The 23,312-nt window shown below is 36.5% G+C and overlaps 1 protein-coding gene across 1 annotated transcript in view; it reads right to left on the bottom strand.

Moving 5' to 3' along the window:
* Positions 1-246: 246 nt before the first annotated feature.
* UGGT2 (UDP-glucose glycoprotein glucosyltransferase 2) overlaps positions 247-23,312 on the bottom strand; it is an 86,923-nt gene continuing 63,857 nt past the window's right edge. Inside the window, exons 28-39 of the mRNA XM_030450197.1 lie at positions 22,289-22,447; positions 21,211-21,296; positions 17,350-17,434; positions 15,618-15,703; positions 10,125-10,223; positions 8,723-8,807; positions 8,140-8,322; positions 7,750-7,910; positions 7,375-7,489; positions 4,553-4,669; positions 1,870-2,014; positions 247-962 (exon numbers count right to left, since the gene is read on the bottom strand). Of these exons, the coding sequence (XP_030306057.1) occupies positions 940-962; positions 1,870-2,014; positions 4,553-4,669; positions 7,375-7,489; positions 7,750-7,910; positions 8,140-8,322; positions 8,723-8,807; positions 10,125-10,223; positions 15,618-15,703; positions 17,350-17,434; positions 21,211-21,296; positions 22,289-22,447 (1,344 nt within the window). The 3' untranslated portion in view covers positions 247-939. The remainder of the gene's footprint in view (positions 963-1,869; positions 2,015-4,552; positions 4,670-7,374; positions 7,490-7,749; positions 7,911-8,139; positions 8,323-8,722; positions 8,808-10,124; positions 10,224-15,617; positions 15,704-17,349; positions 17,435-21,210; positions 21,297-22,288; positions 22,448-23,312) is intronic.

Genomic DNA, 23,312 nt, shown 5'->3' with positions numbered 1-23,312 from the left:
ATGTATTTAAGACACTAGATTTCAATTTAATAAGCAAATTCCCTGTTTTCCAAATGTGTATTGCAAGAACTGCTAATTTTTCTGGGCCCATTTCAGAAATAGTTTTGTGATCACATATTGATGAAATTAAAATAGACACCACTGACAGTAAAAATTATTCAAGTATTTTATTCTTTTATAATAAATTCTAGACAGAATGATGATAATCCAAATTGAGTGGAAACAACTCTCAGGTGCTGACCTGATACAATGTATATGCTGGTTGGAAAATGACCCTAACTAAACCGTAAAATTTTATGACACATTATTAAGTGACCAAAAGGAGTCTTAAGAATAAAAAATTATTATTTTAAATCAGTAAGAATGCAGCAATCGTGCATATTCAATGAGAAATTACACTCCTTGCTTTAGCAAGCTGTAAATTGGCTTAAATTTTTGTGGTCTAAGTTACACAAGTTGCTTTTTTTATGGAGTTTCTTCCCTACACGGAGACTTTTTTCTTATGACATTTCTTTGGGGACAAAACTATGGACATATAACCAAAATCCTGTATATCCATTACCTTGATGCATGTAATAAGCACAAAAGAGTTTTCCCACACATACTGAATGTTTGTGTCCCTCCTTGAGGCTGACACAATACATCTTTGAAGAGCTGAACAAACACATGGTTCTTTACATTCCAAAATCCTCTGGGCAAATTATCTTTTATTGAAGGAAAAGAAAACCAAAAGAAATCAGGACAGCTTCTCTGCACTGGTTTAAATAAAAATAAAATCAAGTACCTTTGGACTTCTCTCTTCTGTTCTTTTTAAATAACACTGCAAGTAATAAAATATTTGATTTCACATTAAAGAATGTAAGAAATGGTGCCAATGTTGCAGTCATAAATTCCACTCAACCTTTGGCAGAAGACCATTGAGCTGTTTTACAGGCTGTGCTACAGTTCATCGTGCTTAAGACCTGTAACCAAAGGGAAAAAAAAATAATATAAAACCCAGCTATACAAAGACTCAGTGACTGGCTTTGTAACATGTGGAGAAAGCCCCTTACTTTCTATGTCCTGCCAGTGAGTCAGTTCAAGCAGCATGAAGTTCATTTTTAGAGCCTCACTAACAGGTGAGCACAAGCAAGCCTTCACCAATAAAAAATACTTAGAATTCTTCATAACAGAATGTGAAACTGTTCCTCAGCTCAAGACTTAAACAGCTATCTGCTGAGCTTTTCCTTGCTCTTTGAGTGCTGAGGTCACCATTTCTTTTGGCTTCACATTACTGTCAGAAGTTTTACTGAAGTTTTGAAAGAAAGCTTTGTATTTTTTTCCCTAATGCCCTTAAACTAGCTCTGTTTAAAACAATTTTAGTAAAAAAAAGATGAACCACTAATCTATTTGCAAACTAAAACACTGGTATGAAAAGGTCCCTCGTAGGTAAGCCCAGCTTGAGAGATGCAGAGACAAAGGAATAGAGTGATTCAGTTATTTGATACTTAAATACTTAAATACTTCAGTTATTTAATACTTAAAAAGCATTAAAGCATAAGGTCTATTATTCTTTAAGTAAGGCCTAAGCTAATATGTTTTATTAGTGGCTCAAATGATGTGGTACAGTTGGTTGTGTGTGAGGTCCAAGAACTGAACACCTCTAAATCTTCCCTTGGACTGTGGCATGAAACAAAATATCTTTATCCTCTTGGTGCAGCTCCTGTGTAAAGAAGCATGACATGGCTCTAAAATCTCACACACAGCAGGAAAAATCACACATATACAATATTTTGTATTGTACAATATTTGTACTGACCTTAGTCTAAATTTCAGCTGTACTACTATTTATTTTTTAAAAGCTAATAGAAGAATATGCATGAAAATTACCTTTTTGAGAGAATGATGTTGGATTTTTTTTCTCTTTTTCAATTTGTTGTATTAACGTCCGTATCTCAGAGTCATAGTCAATCCATTCAGGAACTATCCGGGCAGCAGCCTTTAATTTTGGTTCTTTGGTCTGGGGATTGTTGCACTGAAAGTTTAAAACATACTAGGTGTTAACAAAGGAAATGAGAAAACTTCACCTTTCCATGAAACTTACCTAAAATAACATTTTCAGCATCTATAATTCCATTGTACAACAGTGTGTAAGGTCAGCTTCCTAGATGTTAAATAAGCAAATAAATAAATCACACAAACCAAATTGCAAATAAATAGAATCATAGAAGCTGAGAATGGTTTGAGTTGGAAGGGACCTTAAACATCATCCAGCTCCAACCCCCCTGCATGGGCAGGGACACCTCCCACCAGACCAGGCTGCTCAGAGCCCCATCCAGCCTGGCCTTGAACACTTCTAGGGATGGGGCAGCCACAGCTTCCCTGGGCAACCCGTGCCAGTGTCTCACCACCCTCAAATTAAAGAATTTCTTCCCAGTGTCTAACCTAAATGCTCCTTCCTCGGGTTTTAAACTGTTTCCCCTTGTCCTCTCACTACACACCTGTGTAAAAAGCCCCACCTCAGCTTTTTTGTAGCCCCCTTCAGATATTGGATGGTTATTACAAGGTCACCTCAGAGCCTCCTTTTTTCCAGGCTGAACAACCCCAACTTCTTCAGCCTGTCTTTACAGGGGAGGTGCTCCAGTCCTCTGATCATTTTAGTGGCTCTCTGGACACACTGCAGGATCTCTATGTCCTTCTTATCCTGGGGACTCTAGAACTGAACACAGTACTCCAGGTGGGGTCTCACAAGAGCAGAGCAGAGGGGGAAAATCCCCTCCTGGCTCTCTCTGCTTCTTTTGGTGCAGCCCAGGACCCCGTGGGCTTTCTGGGCTGCAAGCAAACACTGATGGCTCATGTTAAGATTCTGGTCCACCACCACCCCCAAGTCCTTCTCCTCAGGGCCATCCACAATCTTTTCTCCTCCCAACCTATGTTCATGCATGGAATTAACTTGACCCAGGTGCAGAACCTTGTTGAACTTCATGCACTTTGCACAAACCCACATCTGGAGCCTGCCAAGGTCCCTCTGGATGGCATCCCTTCCCTCCAGCGTGTTGACTTCCCTACACAGTTTGGTGTTGTCAGCAAGCTTGCTGAAGGTGCATTTGATATAAATAAACCCTGCTTAAATAACTCAAAACATTTTACTGTGAAGACTTCTATTTTTCCACCTGCTCCTGGCTATATGGATAGCAGAGACATGGCTAGAATAAAACTATTGAGATTCAGATAAAGTTACACAGGGAGATAAAAGATATACATTAGCATATTGAAATGGAATCTTGCTGTGTTTTTTATTAAGTTTGTGATGCTTCCTCTATTGTTGTCTAGAAAATGTATTGATAACTTCCATAAAATAATATAAATGGAAGTCACAATAAAAAGTGATTCACAAGAACAGGGATTGAGAGAAGGTCTAGTAACTTAATTCCAATCTTTCTTGAACAGAAAGCACCCAGTTTTAGTGCACAGAAAAAAACTTATTTTAACAGCTGTAAAGACACAAACTGAAGTATTTACACACTGAATATCTGCACCAGATTCCAACTGTCTTTTTTCTTCAGAATTATGCCTCTGAGTATCACTGAGTATGTGGGTGTTGTAACAAAATGAGAACAGGGAGGGGGGAAAAAAAAGGGTGGTGGCCAACAAATAGAGAAGATCTTCTCTCAGAGTTTCAAATCCCAAGGACTTTCCACTTTCTAAATAGGGACAGTCCCCTCAGCATTACACTTTTTAAGCTCTGCTTTATCTCCTGTTTACAATGGTGAAATGGACAGAGAAAACCCTGACTGTATAAAGTCCTCTATGCAACAGGTTCTGGAAGAACCTTCTTTGCAGGGAGCAGATGAGCAGCACAGTTAACAGCACTTCAGAGTTCCACTAATCTGGCAGAATCATAGAATCATAGAACCGGCTGGGTTGGAAGGGACCTCAGAGATCATCAAGTCCAACCCTTGATCCACTACTGCTGCAGTTACCAGACCATGGCACTGAGTGCCACATCCAGTCTCTTTTTAAATATCTCCAGGGACGGAGAATCCACTACTTCCCTGGGCAGCCCATTCCAATGTCTGATCACCCTCTCAGTAAAGAAATTCTTTCTAATGTCCAACCTAAACTTCCCCTGGCACAACTTAAGACCGTGTCCTCTTGACTTGCTGAGAGTTGCCGGGGAAAAGAGACCAACCCCCAACTTCATTCATGTTTCTGCAACATGAGGTATTGCTAAGACGGAAATATCTGCAAACTGGAAACCACTGGAGAGTTCTAATATGGAAAAAAGGTAAGGAAAAGACATGCACAGGTGTGAAAATCCTGCCCAGTTGCAGACAGCAACGTTTAACTTGGAGGTAAAGCTTTCAGTCTTAATCTATGTACATCTGGTACAGAGCAAGTGGGTGAGGTCTTGGAAGAAATGGGAAAAGTTGCTGCATTTTAAGAGCAGTCATGCTCCAGAGCATTCCAGGAAAGCTGCCTCCATGCCATCACACACGAATACCTTGAAAGCCACAGAAATTACAGCAAAGGTTTTAATCCATAAAACTCATTTAACCCAGGATCAACTCACCAAGTCTATTGTTTTAGCCTTCTTCTTGGATTCATCATCACACCAGGTTTCACACCAAAGCCATTCCTGAGGGAGCGACTTAATAGCTACTTGATGAATCATATTATTGGGAAGATCCTGTACATATTTTGTAAAATTGAAAGTTAGCACTGAATTCAGTGTAAGTGGTTATCAAGCAACTAATTTGGAGTATCTTTGCCTATTACCACTTCTGCAAATCATTCTTATGTTTCCTTCCTCTTACATTTCTTTCCAGCTGTTCACTCAGCTCTTTTTCAAGTAGATCCAACACTTGGGGATGCTCATTTTCATGTCCAATTCCACCTCTGGTTTCTCCAGCAATTTTTTCTTGTACTTATTTCTGCCCTTTCTTATCTTGACATAAGCAATATTACAGTTTGACACCTGTAATTCAGATACTGCACGGCACACCATGCATACTACGAAGCAGAATTAGACTGTATGAAATTACTAAAGCAGAACTCAGCTCTATTTCCATTCCTCAAATTTGCCAAAGGAAAAAAAAAAAAAAAGCTTAAAAGCTACTACTCTAAATTTAGACTTCCTTTAGCAAAATACATTCCAGAAACATGAGTGTGGAAAGAAAAAGCTATTAAACTACTACTCTGGATACCCTTCCTTACTTCACTTTAAATATCTTTTTTTTTAAAAAATTCAGCTTTCTTACATAGTCAAGCACTCTCATCATGAAAAAATCTGATCTTGCTGAATGCAGGGAACAGCATTCACAAATAAGAAGAACATCAGGCAGTCATGCACTGCATATACTCTGACCATAATTAAAAATAAATTAAATAAATAATGAATAAATAAACAAAAAACAACATATGTCTTTGGTAGACCCATTGCTAAGCTCCTTCACATGTGCAACCCTTACCATCATATTTTAAAAATAAATGTCAGCACTCAAATAAGTGATAGTCACATCTTAATTTGCAAATTAGCTTTGCTAAATGTGACAGAATAAAATAGGTGCATCATGTAAGGCAGATAAATGAATTAAAATATAGTCATTAGTATTGAAAAATTACATCAAATGTGAGTGTACTGAGTGTCAAAACATTAAATATGACATTAAAAAGCTTTACTTTTTGAAAAAACTTCAATTCTATGGATTTTTAGAGGAGAGCAAAAATGGTGTATCACCATCTCAGTTTCAAGAGAAAAAAAAAAGATTAATTTTCTGTTGTGCCTCTCTGACTTCCTAAATTACACAGTTCCTGAGTGTCTGCAGTACCTCTCAAAGATGTGAATTTATAAATTGTTATATGGAGTAGAAAATAGGAAGATAACTGATTTTTTCAGGATTTAAAGCAAATAGAAGAAAGCAAAACAAAACAAAAATCCTAAACAAAAAGTTTCTTATATTTTCAGAAGAAAGTAATTTATCCTCAAAACACTAAAATACATGTAGAGGATCAAAGAGGAAATATTAATGAATCAGGAAAATAAATGAGCAATGGTAAGACTGTTTGTACTGTCAGTGCCAAAGTCCTACCTCATTCAAAATATGTAAACTGCTGAAGTGAAAGTCTTTTAGATTTTCACAATAAAAGTTCTTCTTTGATCTAAGTCACAATATGACTTTTCACATTTAGTTGGATCACATATACAATTTCAAAGGGGGACTCCTCTACAGCAGCATTTAAAAGTATAAAAACATTGCAACTCAGTGAAAGAATCAATCCTACATTCTTTTCTGCTGATTTTTATTATGTACAAACAAGATGATTAATTATTTTTATTTATTTTCTATTAGTAAAAAGGTATGTCTAGTGCTTATTTTGTCAACTATATAGAGAGAGTTCCATGCTTATCTTTAAAAAGTACAATCAAATATGATGTACTGGGAGCCTAGATTTTATCATGTGTATTTTTTCTGCATAGGAGTTATTTACTTACTCTCCTTGGCATTTAAAATTACATTTTTCAACTCTGTTTTGTGGTTTATATTACCATAACCTTAACTACCACCAGTGAAGGAAGCAGTGCTGCCAGATTAGTAAGGAGCTGAGGTGTTTCTACCTCGAGAGGGATAGTGAGCACTCCAGTCACATATTTAAAATAAAAAAGAAAAAAAATGATCATAGTGTTTCCTTATCAGTAGATAAAAGCTCTCCAGGACTCTTGTAAAATACATCATACTGTGGTTTGTAATTCTAGGAACACTGCTGTATTTGGTGTAAGTAGTAGCAATGAAGATGAAAAGTGAGTCCTATCAATATTGAGTCAGAAAGCAGAGTACTATGAAAATATTGCTTTGAAGTATTTCCCTTTCCAAGGGGAATCCAATTCTACCCTGTGAAGATTTAGCTACCTTGAAACCTGCTCTCAGCACTGACCTGCTAAGAAAGGGTTGGTGACACTTTAGATGCTTTGAATTTGACCCAACAGACTTAGATTTATATTCTATCATGCATTAATGCTGCAATAAAAAATATGAGAATATTTAAATGAAAATAGACATTATCAATATTTTTAGACCATTAGATAAAACTAATTACTATTTCTAAAAGCTGCATTATAGCATATGGTGTTTGTTTTTCATATTAAACAGTTATTTAATCATTTAGTGTTCAGTTTTCTGAAATGTCTTCACATGCACACCTGAAAATGGGCTAAAACAGCAGTACAGGGTGAAATATAACATATGTATATGTTATATATATATATATATATATGCATGTATATATAACATATAACATATGTAACACTGAGATACAAAATAATTAAATGCATATTAAGAAACATTCTATGCAGATGAAGAAAAGAGGAACCAAATTGCTAAAAGCCACAGATACCTGATCTAGATTTGACAGACTGTTTGGATCTTGGCTAAGAGCCTGGTACTGGCCCCGAAGGCGATCTCCTGCTGCAATCTTTCTGAACTTCTTAAGATCCACAACATATAAGGCACTAGAAGGATAAAAAGAAGAATTAGATTTGTCAGGTTTCACCTTTTTGGTAACATTAATAAAAATAACAAGAACCCATTTCCATCCTAAAGGAGTATGTTTTTAGTTAAGTGGCCGAAGCTACAATAAAAAAGCCAAATTAAGTCACCACAATTCATGCCTGAGAATGACCAGAGGGCCATTGCTTTTGTGATCAGTAACAAGACCTAGATTTTGATCAAAAGCACACGCTGAACAAAAATATGTAAGGAGTTCTCCTACCTAATATGGTATTTCCTTCTCCCAAGATGTGATGCCCAGTATCCTGATTTCCAGAAACGGTACCCGTCCATTTCCTTACGGCTGTCACAGAAAGGGGTGTATCCATAGGGAGCTCCATTGAGGTCTAGGTCCCTGAGTTCTTTTAGGTCACTTCTCACAATCTGAATAAAAATGTATTTCATAATATAATATAATATAATATAATACCATATAATACAATACAATACTGGTTTTAAGGTGTGGATGTGAGAATAGTTACAGCAGCAAGCTTCCCAAAGTGAAATTTTAATTTAAAACAAAAAAAACCCTGACACTACAATAGTGTCAAAGTATTCCACTTTAAGCCAAAATTAATCCCTCATACATTTATAAAGCCTGATTTTTTCTCACCTGGTCAGCATCGACAAATATTATTTTATCCACAGCCAAAGGGAAAAGGACATCCAAAAAAAGAATTTTGTATCCCCAGATAATCCTTTGTTTTTCTGTCTGCTGATAAAGCCAGCGGGGCCACTTGTACTGTACTAACTCATACTTGAAACCATACTTTTTAGCCATGTGAGGAATAACATCCTGGAAGAAAACAAACAAAAAAAACCCTATTAGTTGAACATATACATTGCACACAAAGAGAAAGAAGGAATATAGCAACACAGTTGCAGATCTGTTGGCCTGACTTATTTTAAAAAAATGTTTAGTTCTGGCAGTAACCTCAGATACACAGATACAAAAAGCAGTTCTTTCAAGTCAGGGAGACTATCAGAAGAGAAAAAAATCACTATAATGCACCACTGTGCTCTGGGTTACAAGAACGTTACACATGAGACTTTTAAAACTCCTGGCATTCAATGCACTCATTCCCAACTGGGAAAATTTAAATTTAATGATATAATTACTCAATTTTAAAATATTTCTTTAAAAAAACACTTAACATTTTTAAGGAAAAGCAACAAGAGGAAGATGTTTCTCCTACCTTAAATGTAGGGGAGAGATAGTTCTTCAGAAACCAAAATTTAACTGGTGTTTTTGTATGACGTAGGACAGAAAGCATCATAATTCTGTGGAAATATAAGTCTATAATAAACAAACAAATGCACACAGCTCATTATATTTCAACTGCACCTAAAAGCTGCTAAAATTAAGTATAATTTTCTTTAACACAGTTTAAGCATAAACTTAGGTCTATTTATGTCTAAAGCTTTAAAGAGAACATGTTCAAGACCTCCTTGAGACAGACCTAGTCAATCCAAATTAGTAAGGCAGAATTAGAAGGAACAATTTCAGAAGTGGGATCTGTTGAAAAGTTTTATTCTGAAAGGTGCCTGCCAAAGTTAGAAGAATGATTAATACTTTCTATTAACTTGGCTACTGAGATAACTTATTTTAGAAATATACTGGTTAATTTTAATAGGTTGCTGAAAAGAAAAGCATAGGGAAAGAGAAAGCACAGTTCAAGTTCAGATCCTCTTCAGAAAACCCTTTGTTAATTGTAAGAATCACGATTCTGGGTGCAATTATTTTTCACTCTGGTGGCATTTGTCTGGTGTAACCAGACAGACAAGTAATGCCTTAAAACCTTAAGGAGGTCTGGTGTGCCCTAAAAATAAAGAAATAAGAAACTTTAAAATAAGGTAAGGAAACATATAGGATGTTTTAAAATAATTCTTTTTGTCTCCTTTGAAATAAACTAGTCTCTTTATGAAGGCTCTTATAGACTGAAGTAAAGAAATGCAGATTTCAGCCTACTAAGAATTTAAAAAATCAATACATGCAAAATACTACTTTCCAAACAAATATACACAAAAGAAGTGTAGAATTCCACTTGAGAATAAGAAAAGTCACTAAATTTGACATCTGTAGACAAGTACTTAAACCAGAAAAGTAAGAGATGGTTGTGAATAGATTGGGAATACTGTAAGAATTCCCAAAAAACAATCACTGCTTACTGAATTAACACTGAGATAAATAAGGCCATATGTGCAAGTAGTAGTATCCACAGTTAAATTAACATAACTAAAACATAACTAGAATAAACTTACTAGATACAATATGCATAACAGATACAACCAAACATAAATAGACATGAAGTTACTTCTGTCATGTCTTTATGAAGAGAGGTTCAACTTCATCTTTTACTTTACACTTTGCACAGGCACTCATGAAGGGCATGGAGAACATTTTCCTTTCTCTAAAGAATATGGTAATATAATGGTATTTTTTAACAACTATATGTTGAATTACTTTGTTCTCAAAGATTTATTTAGTCCTTGCTGTATACAACTTTTCATCACACCTGGTAGAAACACCTTCTTTAAGCTGCTTACTTTTAGGATGAATTGCTATGAAATTCTTGAATCCCTTTTGCATTTCCTTACCTTAAAAAGCGTTCATATAAATGGCCCGAAGCAACTGAAAAAATGTTAAGAATGTCACTTTTTGTCTCCTTCCCTTCTGTTTGAATGTCTTTTGAAACTCTAAGGAAAAAATAAAACCTCAGATTATTATAAAGTAAATATTCAGCAGATAAAACACACCATTACATTCACAAGGAATCAAAACTAAAAGAATACACAAGAGAAATAGTCACTCTACAGTAACTGGATTTACACATTCCACTTCCAACTGCAGATGCCTATGATACCGAAATATTTCGGGAGCAACACCTTATACCCAGTCACTCGGGACAAATTATGGTAAAACTGCAATTTCTAATTATTTCAGTCAAACAGAACCCAAATTTGGCAGGAACTCCATGTTTTGCCAAAATAAAAAAAATCAGAAATACACACAGGCAGAATATCTTGAAAACTGGCTACTTTAAAAATGAGCAACAGTTATTTTACAGGATTCATCCACATGTATTCAACATCAGAAGAAACAATATATATTCTTCATGTAAGGGATGTCTGCACAACGTCATAGGTGGTTGAGTTCATTACATTACTCTTGTTGTAGTTTGAGCCAGGAAAGAGCAAGCTTTCTGTCTTGTAATGTTGCTTTCAGCTAAGTCTCTCATAAGTTGCTGCACTTGCTGAAATTAATAGCAAGTTTCTCAGTCAGCTGCTGCCTCTGGGACTGCTAATGCTCGATGTTTATAGTTACTGCTGGAGACTGGTGTGTAGAAAAAAGGGCACTGCTCAGTTCTGAGGAACAGCTTATGCTACAGAGAGAGAAAATGAGTAAGGAGGTCACCCCTGCAACCCTGCTTTACAGATAAGACAGGCAACAACATTGAACAGAGTATTCCATCCCATATGTCTCATACTTGTATAAACCCCTTTGCCTGCACCCTTCTCTCTTTCCTTTGGCCCTTCTTCTCCTGTTCCTGTTAATTTCAGGATCCTGGGAGGATTCCACCCATTTGTCTGCCTGTGGTCCTGATCCATACCAGCCTGAATCTGTGTGTTCCTGCCTCCAGCTTCCAACCACTGCCGACTCCAAGAGTCCAGCCTGGACTTTCCCAGGGCTGCCCTGCAGCCTCGGTGGTGACGTGAGAGTTATTGGGGAAGATAGGGGAGGAACATGGTATTGTTTTTCTGTATATTTGTATATATTTAATTTTTCCTTTTTATCATCGCTGTGTCATTAAAGCTGTGTAGTTTCGTTTCCAACTTGTAAGTCTCTCTTCTTTTCTCTCCTTTATCAGGGAGGGGGATTGATAGGGAGTATCTCCCATTCAGTTTGTTGGCCCAGCATTAAACAGTGACAACTCTAAAACAGAGACTGGGGGCTGGACTAGATAATCTTTAAAGTATCTTCCAATCTGCTCTATGATTCTATGACTTTTAAATGTTCCTGCCAATCAAAACTTCTCTATGATCTGCATTTCTATGAGCTTAATACAAAAATGGCCACTCCAGGTCAAGTCACATATTTAGTCCAGTACCATACCAACAGCAAATGAGAAGTCTGAGGAGTAGCAGCCTTTCCTAGAAAATTCTATTAACATTCCTCCCTCTGTGGTGAGGGGATTTCCCAGGTGTTTTTCATAATACTTAGTGAATGCTTACTTAACTTCATACAGTTACTCTCTCTATACACTACACCTTATATCTTTGAGGTATGCTGTCCAGAGGTTTATCTGGTTTTGCTGCAGAGAATTCTTTGGTTGATTTGAATACCAAGGTCTCCCAGGGTTGTTTTGGTTTTTTTTTTTTTTAAATCCTGCATGCTTTCCAGCATGTGCACCTAGGGCATGGTGGCTGCAGTGCTTCACAGATCTCAGAGCTGCAAAGCCTGCCTTAGACAAATTGGTTACTATACAGTAGAAATTCACCTCCATAGTTTTTCTGAGGTAATTCTTCCCACATTTAGATCGTGTGAGTCATTCCTATTAATTTTTCTTCTTTTTCTGGTCAGATTCCTTTTAAAACTATACATTAAGAAGTATAAAAATAAGTGTACCTCATAATCTCTAAGAACAAATGAGACAAGTCTCTGATCTCCAACATATTTAAAAGAATTCACATCACTCCACTTATAGAAAGCTGAAATCTCAGACGACTGCAATATGTGCAAGCGGTGTTAATAATCTTTTGAGAAAACCACATTCTTTTCACTCAGCAAGGTGATAGGTCCCAGGCAGTCCATCTTTTTTTCTGACTTTTTGTCCCACTTCCTATACTTGGTGGTAGCAGGACTGAAAGAATGTCAAACTCTTTTAACCATCACCACATGACTACAAAAGCTAAGGTGAAAAAAGAAAATTGGTGCAAGTTATCTTGAAAATACTGATTACACAAAGCCTTACAGAAGACAGGTCTTCCAAATTGAACAAGCTGCTCTGAAGATGGCTGGGTTAACCTGTAAGGCCAGATGGGCAAAGCAATCAATGGGAGAAGGGCAGTTCAGTTATGGGTGACGTGGTGTGCATGTGGGATCCTGTAGGGAACAGTGTGCTGGCAGGATATACTTCCTAATCTGAGATACCTAGGAAGAGATTGTTGGGGTTTTGTTTGGGTTTTTTCTTGTTGTTTTTGTGTATGTATGGTTGGACTCGGGGATCTCAGAGGACCTTTCCAACCATGGCTATTCTGTGACAAGTTTCTAGATAGCAAGGAGCTATCTAGACAAGCAGCAAGTCTGAAATAATGTCACAACCTTGAATCAACCAGAACAAATAAACTTTATGGGTGAGGGGCTTCAAAAGACCATCCAAGCTTTGAGCGTGCTGCTCATTAATGAACCAACTCACTGTGAAAAAAGGCTTGATCTGAAAGATAAGGAGACCTCTGGCCTTGTAACCTTCTTAGAGGGAGCTATGATTTTGACTACTTCACATACATCCTTGGATGCAGAGGAATTAGAAGAGGGAAGCTTGGAGGTGATAAAAAATTCCTTTCCTTTAATCAACATAACTCTGCAAAGGAGGTCACCTTGTACTCAGCACTGGTGAGGCCACACCTCAAACACTGTGTCCAGTTCTGGGCCCCTCAGTTTAGGAAAGATATTAAGGTCCTGGAGCAGGTCCAAAGGAGGGCAACCAGGCTGGTGAAGGGACTCGAGCACAGACCCTATGAAGAGAGGCTGAGGGAGCTGGGGGTGTTCAGCCTGGAGAAGAGGCGGCTCAGGGGAGACCTCATCACTCTCTACAACTCCCTGAAAGGAGGGTGTAGCCAGGGGGGGGTTGGTCTCTTTTGCCAGACGACTTTCAACAAGACAAGAGGGCATGGTCTTAAGCTGTGCCGGGGGAGGTTTAGGTTGGATATTAGAAAGAAGTTCTTTACGGAGAGGGTGATCAGGCATCGGAATGGGCTGCCCAGGGAAGTAGTGGATTCTCCATCCCTGGAGATATTTAAAAAGAGACTGGATGTGGCACTCAGTGCCATGGTCTGGTAACTGCAGTGGTAGTGGATCAAGGGTTGGACTTGATGATCTCTGAGGTCCCTTCCAACCCAGCCAATTCTATGATTCTATGATTCTGTGCAGAAAGGGGGTCCACTTCCCTGATCTGTGTCTCCAGGAAACATTTTTTAGAGTTGTAGTATAGTGGTCTGAAAGGCTTTCTGAATCTAGTTAATACTTTAACAGAAAAATCAGCAAAAGAAAGTCAATTAAATATCCAGGTACTTGAGATACAAGAGGCCTTGTCAGGAGAGATGATAAAGCTGAAACAGAAGCCAGTCCTGGATCTATCAAGAAACATGAGTGCTGAGGCTTAATTGGGGTCAACTGTATACCAGATAAAGTAGAACCACTATATCATTAACAATCTCTGTGATAGACAACTATTACCAAGGCTACTAAAAATTGAAGAAAATCTTTTTTTTTTTTTTTTTTGAGTCTTGAAGCAGTCATTTGAGGCCACAGAATCTTCAGGATACAGGGAAAATAGGGATGAAAAAATTGTTCTCCTTAAATCATCTCCTACTGATGTGTCACTTTCTTACTAGCTGAATTATAGTCCAAAGATGGTCTCCTAAATAATGGAGGAGTCAGACTTTACCTGGACAGTAAATCTTGAATGCTTAAAGTTTCTTATGGACAGAGCTACTGCTTTTTTTTTTTTTTTTTTTTTTTTTTTTAATTTCAGGGCAAGGTGATCTATGATTAAATGTAGTAACTTGTTTGCACAGTCATTAGCCCTGAATCTGTTATTTCAGAAGGCATTACCTTTAGTTCTTTGCTTTGCAATTATTCAGCCATGACAGGTTAGCACTTGGCAGCACACTGCAGAAACAAAGCCTGTGCTGGAAATTAGACTTCTCAAGAGCAAACATGAGTGTCTCCTACAAAGTGGATGGAATCCAGCATGGAAACCAGGTATTACAAATTAAGTAGTCTCCTCACAATCTGGAAGAGGAATTATCATCACCTTCAAAGAGTGGATGACCTTGCTGTGTTACCAGCATTCCAAATCAAAGACCCAAGCTTATTCTTCTTTGACATTAAAAAAAAATAAAAATAAAAAAAGTTGGGAATTCAGTAAGTACTTTTGCCAGCACCCCAATTTTCACACCTAAGAACATTATCTTTTTAAGATGTTTCTTGTGAAAAAGGTGTTTGAAATGTTACAAAGAAAGAATGCTCACAGAGCATCCAGGGCACTGTTTCTAAAATGCACTGCTCAAAGGACATCTGGAGTAACTGCTCTGGAAAGGAAAATTAATGTTTTGGAAACTGAGATGTTCTGCTCCACAGCACAAATATACTAGTCTACTAAATAAACTCAATACAATTATTTTTCTATGTACAGATGAAACATCCTTTTTTTTGCTCTTATTCTCAAAAATGATATAACCATTTCATAGAAACGTGTATGTTAATGATAATAATTCAACTCAAATTTGAAAAAGGAAGCCTGAATCACACACCATCCACAGACAATTTAATTGTGAGTAACATTATGAGAAATTGAAAACAAAATTGCTATGGTATACAATAGATTAGAAGTGCTACAATGTTATTAGCCCCAAATTTAAAGCTTGAGATGTTTATTAAAATTATTTATAGAACTCAAAAGTAAAAACTATTGTACTAACAAATACACTCTCTGAGGTTTCATAAATTGTTTCTAGCAACAGTCAAGCAGCATCACAGCCTACTTTTTGATGTTCAGTTTGATACATTTCAGTACAACACTACTGGCCTAGATTTGCACATTTTGGTTGATTCCCAGCAAGAAAATGAAAATAATGGCAATGAAGAAAATTAACAAGAACTAGAAGTGCAAATCAGGAATTAAAAAGAAGATAAATAACCAGGTGTATAGATTTTACGTTATAAATAATTTTAACATTTTATTTACAATATAAATCCTTTGGGAGCCTTTTTATGTTACTTGTATCATTATCAAGTAGGAAACACTTGCTATGAGTAACAATAAAGATGTTCTGGCATGGTTCAAGTATAAGCAAATGATGTATTACCTTGTAACCAATTCCAGATTTCCTTTTTTTCCTGTTGTTCCATCAGTAAGGAGATCTTCATTCACCTTATCAGGCTTTTTCTGTACCTAGTAATTAAAATTAATGTATTTCTGTAATTTGGGAAGTTAGCTGGCAACGATTACTACTTCAGTTGTGCTAACTATAGTGTATTTGCTGGCTAAAGTTGGATCAACATCTTACTAAATTCTGTTTAAATACTGACTGCATTGAACAGTAAAAAAAATGTCATTTCATACCTTTAAACTATGTACAGAACTTACTGTAATAAGAAAAGTAATCAATTATGAGAAGTAAATGGTTATCAATAAATCAAGCAGCATGTTCAAGCCCTCTACTTCTTTAGGCAAAAGTAACTGTAAGTGTGGGGAACTGCACCTCATTTTTTTTCATCCTGAGTTTGTGATCCAGCCATTAGCTGCAGAAGAAGGGTACCAGGGTGCTGCACCATGCACTTACCTGAAGGGAAACTGTGATTCTCATAAGTCCTTCACAAGGAGAAAGCGACAAATCTGCCACTGAAAAATAGGCTCCCAGATCAAACTGAAGCAATTTCTGCTGTCTTATTCAGATGATTAATAAACACTCCAAACTGATTTTGTTTGCTGACCTTAATCTCCTTGATTAAAGGAAACCTAATTGGTTTTGAAACCTAAATAGCTTCTAAAACACTAAATGTTCAAACTTACTGTGTTCTACCCACATCAATTTCACATTTTGACACTGCTGAGTGAACCCTTACAGATTTCTGCTCCTACCAGGTCACATTTCTTTTTAGCTAATGCTTCTGAAGCCACATCCTAAGTATTGCTGAAGTGATTCTTCAGTTCAGATGTATGACAGAGCTTACAAATTCTAGTTACAAGCTTAATACTTAACCACCTTCACATAGGGTAGTTTTTCCTATTATGACTCAAAGAGCACCCTTTAACTCTTTTTCTCTGTGATTTTAAAGGCAGGCTCATCACAGTCCAGAAACATTTTCTCCAGGTTTTGGAACCATTCAGTTTCAGACTGGGGAGAGATGGGGTTAAAAGGTTTCTTTTGTAGTTAAGATTTACATCGTTCTCACTCCATATCAATGTCTAAAATTAGGATACAGTACACAAAGGACACCAACAAAAAATCTTATTTATGAAGCAGTGTAAAACAAAATACTATGAGGTTCTTCCTCTTTAATATAACTTGTGTTTCTGTATCTTTTTTCGATGCATCTTTCAGAATGAAAGAAACCTAATTTAATTTACACAAATTTGGTACCTTAGGGAAGAATTCAACATATCTAATTAATTAACTTCCCCTTTGGCATCTGGACTCCATGTAAAAACCCTCCCTGAGTCGCAGAAGGATGTCCCCTTGGGTTAAACACATACGTGAGCTGGGATAAGCAGTCCTTTGGACTGTCTCTCATTCCACTAAGCAGAGAGGGAGTTTAAGACACCAAGAGTACACTCTCAGACACCTTAAGATAGATGAGATAAATCCTACCCTGTTATGTACACATCTGTATTAACAACTATTTAACAATCTCCCATGCAGTAAGTATAACATGATTGGATCACATTAGTTTGCACACTCTTCTCTAATTATACAAAATCTAAATTATTGATTTCAGTCTACATCTTCTAATTAAATATGCCCTAGAACATGTAAGCATGAGTCGTATTTCATCTAAGCAAATACTTCAGACTAAGAAAGGTATCTCTTTACTTACTTGGACTTTGATAATTTTGCTTCTGAAGTTGTTTAATACCACGATCACATCTGTCAGGTCAGCTACAGAATCTGTTCCTTCATGGCTGCGAGGAGACAAAAAAACAACCAACCAACATGCAAATGTACTGGCTCATTAAAACATGCACCTCTATTTGTGTTTAGTTAGAGTATATGGTTTGGATTGCTGATGTTTAGAGAAATAAAATTTCTTTACTTGCACCTAATTATATCTTAACTTCAAGAACTTTCTGAGTTTTATTCATGATTAAATACTGTCCACAGTGGTAGCCCTCATGCTGAACTTGGATTTTCACAGGCTACTTTATTAACCAATGAAAAAAATGCAAAAATGTAGAGGTGTGTTATGATGTATTATACAGGTATACATTGCATTCAGATACTTAAACTACATACTACTGTTCAAATATGAGAAATACTTTAGAAAATGCTGTGTGACAGCATTAAATGTACTTTTAAAATAAATCTTCTTTAAAAAGTCTAGGGAAAGCTCCATCACAGTGCTGAGATAGTAAAGACTGCCTTCAGCAGGTTGGCTTCAGTAACTTTAGCACTGGAGGTACCACATGAACATTTGTCCTCCTGATCATCAGTTTAAAGTCATTCAGGCTTCTCAGAACTGTAGTGCAGTCGACTGAGTAACAAGTATGAAAAATGTTGCTGTCACTCTGTGATGTGGTGTAAGAACATAATTCTCACATTTTATAGCTTTTATAGCTCAATACCCCATATATTTCCTACAATCTTTTCTGTCTTTTAACAGTAAGTGGTTTTCTCTTACTAAGGGTACATATACAAAAGATTTGTTTAGGAAAGTAATATGCTACCACTTAGGTTTGATTTTTTTTTTCCCTAGAGAACAGAAATGTTTAAATCTTTTTTGAGTCTGTTTTATACAACCTATCTAAAAATTATTGTATTTATACAGTTATCTGAATTTTCTATTTAATGTATTTCTGTAATGTGTCTGTAATTACTAAATTTCACAAGACTGCCAATTCTTGCACAAAACAATGTTCTGGATTATCTTTGACTTTTCCACTTTCTGATTTAGTTTCATTTTCAGATTTCTAAAATACTGCACATATATATGAACAGTTGGCTAAGAATTATCTTCTTATCAAAGGGCTGTACAGCACTCAACATAAAAGGGCACAGATCTTCATTTTAAATAACGTGTGTAATAATGTCCTACTATTACACTAGGGTAGCATCTTTTCCTAACAGAGAACTTAATTTCAGTTTTATTTCAGAGAAGTAGCTATATAAAACCAGACTCTTAGCCTGTAAATAGCCACTGAGCATGTTGTTGGGTGAATGAATGGGAACAGAGTCCATCATACTGTTTGTAATACTAAATCAGTGTACTGAATCTTACAAAGGACCTCTTCTTCTTCTCTCGCCTCTGTACCTATAATATTCATCATAGTGTAATTTTATTCAAGTTATGGATGCACATTTAGAACAATCATGTAAGCTAAGGTTTTGCATTATTATTATTATTATTTTCAAACCTGGGGTTTGGATGATTGGTATAGTGTTTATAACTCCTTAACAAAAACCAGTATGGATTTTTTTGTTTTGTCCAAAAGGTACTGAAAGCTGTTGGGGTGACTTCTTTTGTAATCTCAGTGAAACACATGGGAATCCTTCAATACCTACCCTCTTTTCCTACCAACATCACAGAAACAAAGTTCCAATAATGAAAGTGCTCAGACTGCTTTTGAGTATACAGACTTTCATATTCCTAATACTCAATAGTAATTTATGCCCATGGCAAGGGGGGTTGGAATTGGATGATCTTTCAGGTCCCTTCCAACTCAAACCATTCTATGATTAATAACAAATTGATTTACAAGTGTGACTGCTTCAAAGGAATTATCCTTGTTAGATGCAACATTTGGGAGGGGAAAGGCATGGAAATGAGCAGCTTATTTCAAAAGCTATGTGTTTACATACAATAAATATTTCTCCTAAAACTCCTATGATTTGAAGCCTGTGCCTCAAATAAAACAGGTTATCTCACTGCTCAAATGTGATGATACGGCTAGTATACAAGGACACAGAATACACTGAATTATCTCTTGGCAATTTTCCATCCTGCCAAATATTTGCTTGAGTTCTGATTGCAATTTGGTACTATTAATACTGATATCAGTAAAAGGAATATCTAAGATACACCAGTACAGCCTCCCAAACATACTCTAAGCCTAAGGCTCATAATAATTAAATGAAATAATTGCTATTATTCAGATTCATCATCAAGGATGAATTTTATATAACTTAGCTGAGCTCAGTTAAGCTAATTTTTATTACTTCTTAGGGAGCATCAGTAATCTTAAAAAACAGCAAATGATTTAAGTTTCCTTTCATCCAGCCTAGAACATAAGAGTACTTTTGTTTCATGTTTTAATTCAACTACAGCTCATACCATTATTCTTTTTAACCATGATATTTTTCATAAATCACTTTACATATCTTAAGAATTTAATGTAAAATTAGACAAATGATAAAGCTATATTTGGTAGAGATTAAGTGAACTTCTTAGGATAAAGACTATGTTTTTCTCCTTTTTCAACAGATGGTGAGTTGTTTCTGGAAAAAATAAATTGAAAACTGCAAACAAATAGAATGAACCTGATGTCCCATTAACACTTTTTCCTGGTAATGCTAGAATTGAAGCATTAGCTAAATATTCATACTAGCAAAGATGTTAATCAATCTTTTCCTATTTTAATAATAGCTGATGACTAAATATCATAGGGAACTATGTGTTCCTGAACTCCAAGTAATAATAAATATTTTGTAAGAAACAGAGTTGTTTCAGCCCACATAATTACAGCAGAAGGGACAAAGAAAGGAAAGGGGGTCAGGTGGGCGAGAAGGAAAAACTGAAGCTGAAATAAACCAGTACTGCTCTTGTAGAAGGTATCAGCTCCAAAGCCTCATTTTATGACAACTTTTTCATAAAACCTTCCAAGGAAGAGTTGGAATGATGGCTAGCATATGCTCCTCATACAAAAAACAACTATGAAAATTATAGCTCTCTAAGCTATATAGGTGACCAATAAATGCCAGTTACTGTGACTTCTTTCCAGGAAGAAGGGTCTCTCCCAGGGGAGGAAAATATGATGCAGTCAACATGCAGCCAAAGTGCAGAAATGAAGGGTGTTTCTATATCCTAAGGTGAAGGTGTAACCACAGTCATTATTAGAGAATTTAGACAACTAAGAAACACTCAGAATTGATTGAAGATAAAAGGCCTAGAACTGAAATTAATATAATACTCCTGCCAAAGAAAAGATGCCTCCCCTTAATAACATGTCATTTAGAGGCATCCCTGGGGCTGAAAAATATTAGGAGAGAAGTTCATGGCACTTCCTCCAGATGATCAAGATGCTGCTGGAGAACTAGCAATGCTCTCATGGACATACTCTTCAAATTACGTGTTAAGTACTTTTTGAATGTTAAAATGTTAATAAAAAAACTCATGACTTATGTTTCTACAGAATGTGGTGAAAGTGGTTGTGTGATATTGCTAACCATGCATGGGAACTTACAGGTCATATGTCTGGTAACTGTACAGTACACTTGGCTAGCAACAAGTCTAGCTGATCCCTTAGGCTTATCATGCATTAATACATAAAAATTCCTTCAAGAACACACGGAGCAATCAAAGAACAACTTATACTACCACAAAATAAGGTCTCTCCTATAAACTTGAAATCATTACCTGCTTCTTGTTCTATTTTTCCATGTTATTTTTGCTTATTTTCCTTCAGTACTGTCAGATTTTTTCAAATTATTTTTAAATGTTTCCAAAAGATGGGTTAATACTTACGAAAAAACCTGATAAATCTCTTCAGATCTTCCTTTACGTAATCTCAGTCTCCAAGCACCTGGATTTGCTTTCAGTTGAAAATACCCCTACAAAAAAAAAAAGGAGAGGCACCTGCTCTATCAGCATTTCAGAAGCAACCATGTCCATATTAAAAAAAAAAATTACTCTCATAATAGCCCTAGAAGTTATACAGCAGTGATGCAATCAACTACCACCTTTCCTGCATGTCCACGTTAAAGTCTTTCAGTGCTTCATTTGTTTCTAGCTGCATAAAAAAACCTTCACCTGAAAAAACAACTAAGTGAGTAGTAAAGAAATAGACTGTTAAATTGACTGTAAAGAGAAAAGCTTCTTTGAAACAATTTTTTTTGCCTGGAACAGCTTTCAAAGTCAATACGGCTCTTTCCCAATACAGGTACTACATGAAAGCCAGATGAAGCAAGCTTTAGAGTGTGAAGAATCTTTAAGAGTTTCAGACTGTATTCAGAATTTCTGTTTTAAAAAATTAAAAAAAAAAAGTATCATGGTTTATTATGCAATTTTATTCCTTGTGATACAGTATTTACAGAGAAGATCATTTGCTCTACAGTTTGCTAAAACAAAAAACAATTACTTTGTTACTTTGGATGACCAGAGGAACTGTCAGGTGTGGATTTGTCCCAGAGAGACTTTAAGTGCTTGAATGAGGCATCTAAAACAGGAACCTTCTTTTTCCTGGATCATTGTTTAACAAAAATCGTTGTGTTAATCAGAACATGATTCATACCTTATATTTGTCAGTGGAAGTTCCATCTGATTATAACTACCTCCTACTATCTAAATCAATTAGGTTTAAGTACTTCAGCCTAAAATTAAGCTATATCCAAACCTAGACTGGATCAGAAGGGGAGTGGGGAAAAGCTCACCAAATTAGAGATGCACATCTCTTCTAGATGCTTTCAGCTCCAGGATGTTCCCATTGCTTTTAGTGTTACTAAACTCACAACACAGAGGAATGGATTTGGAGAACATGCAGCTCCTGAGGAATTCTCTTGACAACCATGTGATTGTAATGACTCTTTCTGTACTTAATACTCACCAGATTGGCCATCACAATAGTATCAACCCTGACAGGATTCTTCTTTGTCCCCAGAGTGAACTGTAACCCTCGAGGAGGTTGTCCAGTTGTCACGTCAAAGCAATGTCCTTCAAGCAACATGTATTCTAGTTCATATTCTGCTACAACTGTCTCTTTTACCTGTGGAAGGAACATCTAATCAATAATTGATGTCATTTAAGCATGTGTGTAAAGCAAGGTATTACAGTAACAAACACGTTGTATGGGATTTACTTGAACTGAATTCAAGTATCAAAAGGGAAACAAAAAAAAAACCCCAAACAAACCTAAACAAAACAAGAAGGGAAGGGAAAAGGAAAGGGAAAGGGAAAGGGAAAGGGAAAGGGAAAGGGAAAGGAAGGAAAGGGAAAGGGAAAGGGAAAGGGAAAGGGAAAGGGAAAGGGAAAGGGAAAGGGAAAGGGAAAGGGAAAGGGAAAGGAAAGGGAAAGGGAAAGGGAAAAGGGAAAGGGAAGGGAAAGGGAAAGGGAAAGGGAAGGAAAGGGAAAGGGAAAGGGAAAGGGGAAGGGAAAGGGAAAGGGAAAGGGAAAGGGAAAGGGAAAGGGAAAGGGAAAGGGAAAGGGAAAGGGAAAGGGAAAGGGAAAGGGAAGGGAAAGGGAAAGGGAAAGGGAAGGGAAAGGGAAAGGGAAAGGGAAAGGAGGGAAAGGGAAAGGAAAGGAAAGGAAAGGAAGAGGAAAGGAAAGGAAAGGAAAGGAAAGGAAAAGGAAAGGAAAGGAAAGGAAAGGAAAGGGAAAGGAAAGGAAAGGAAAGGAAAGGAAAGGAAAAGGGAAGAAAAGGAAAGGAAAGGGAAGAAAAGGGAAGAAAAGGGAGAAAAGGGAAGAAAAGGGAAGAAAAGGGAAGAAAAGGGAAGAAAAAGGGAAGGGAAGAAAAGAGAAGAAAGAGAAGAAAAGAGAAGAAAGAGAAGAAAAAGAGAAGAAAAGAGAAGAAAGAGAAGAAAAGAGAAGAAGAGAAGAGAAAAGAAATAAAGAAAGAAAAGAAAAGAAAAGAA

Source organism: Calypte anna, chromosome 1, assembly GCF_003957555.1.
Source record: "Calypte anna isolate BGI_N300 chromosome 1, bCalAnn1_v1.p, whole genome shotgun sequence".
NCBI lineage: Eukaryota > Metazoa > Chordata > Aves > Apodiformes > Trochilidae > Calypte > Calypte anna.
Note: the sequence above shows the minus strand (reverse complement) of the source record. Positions and strands in the feature narration are given on the sequence as shown.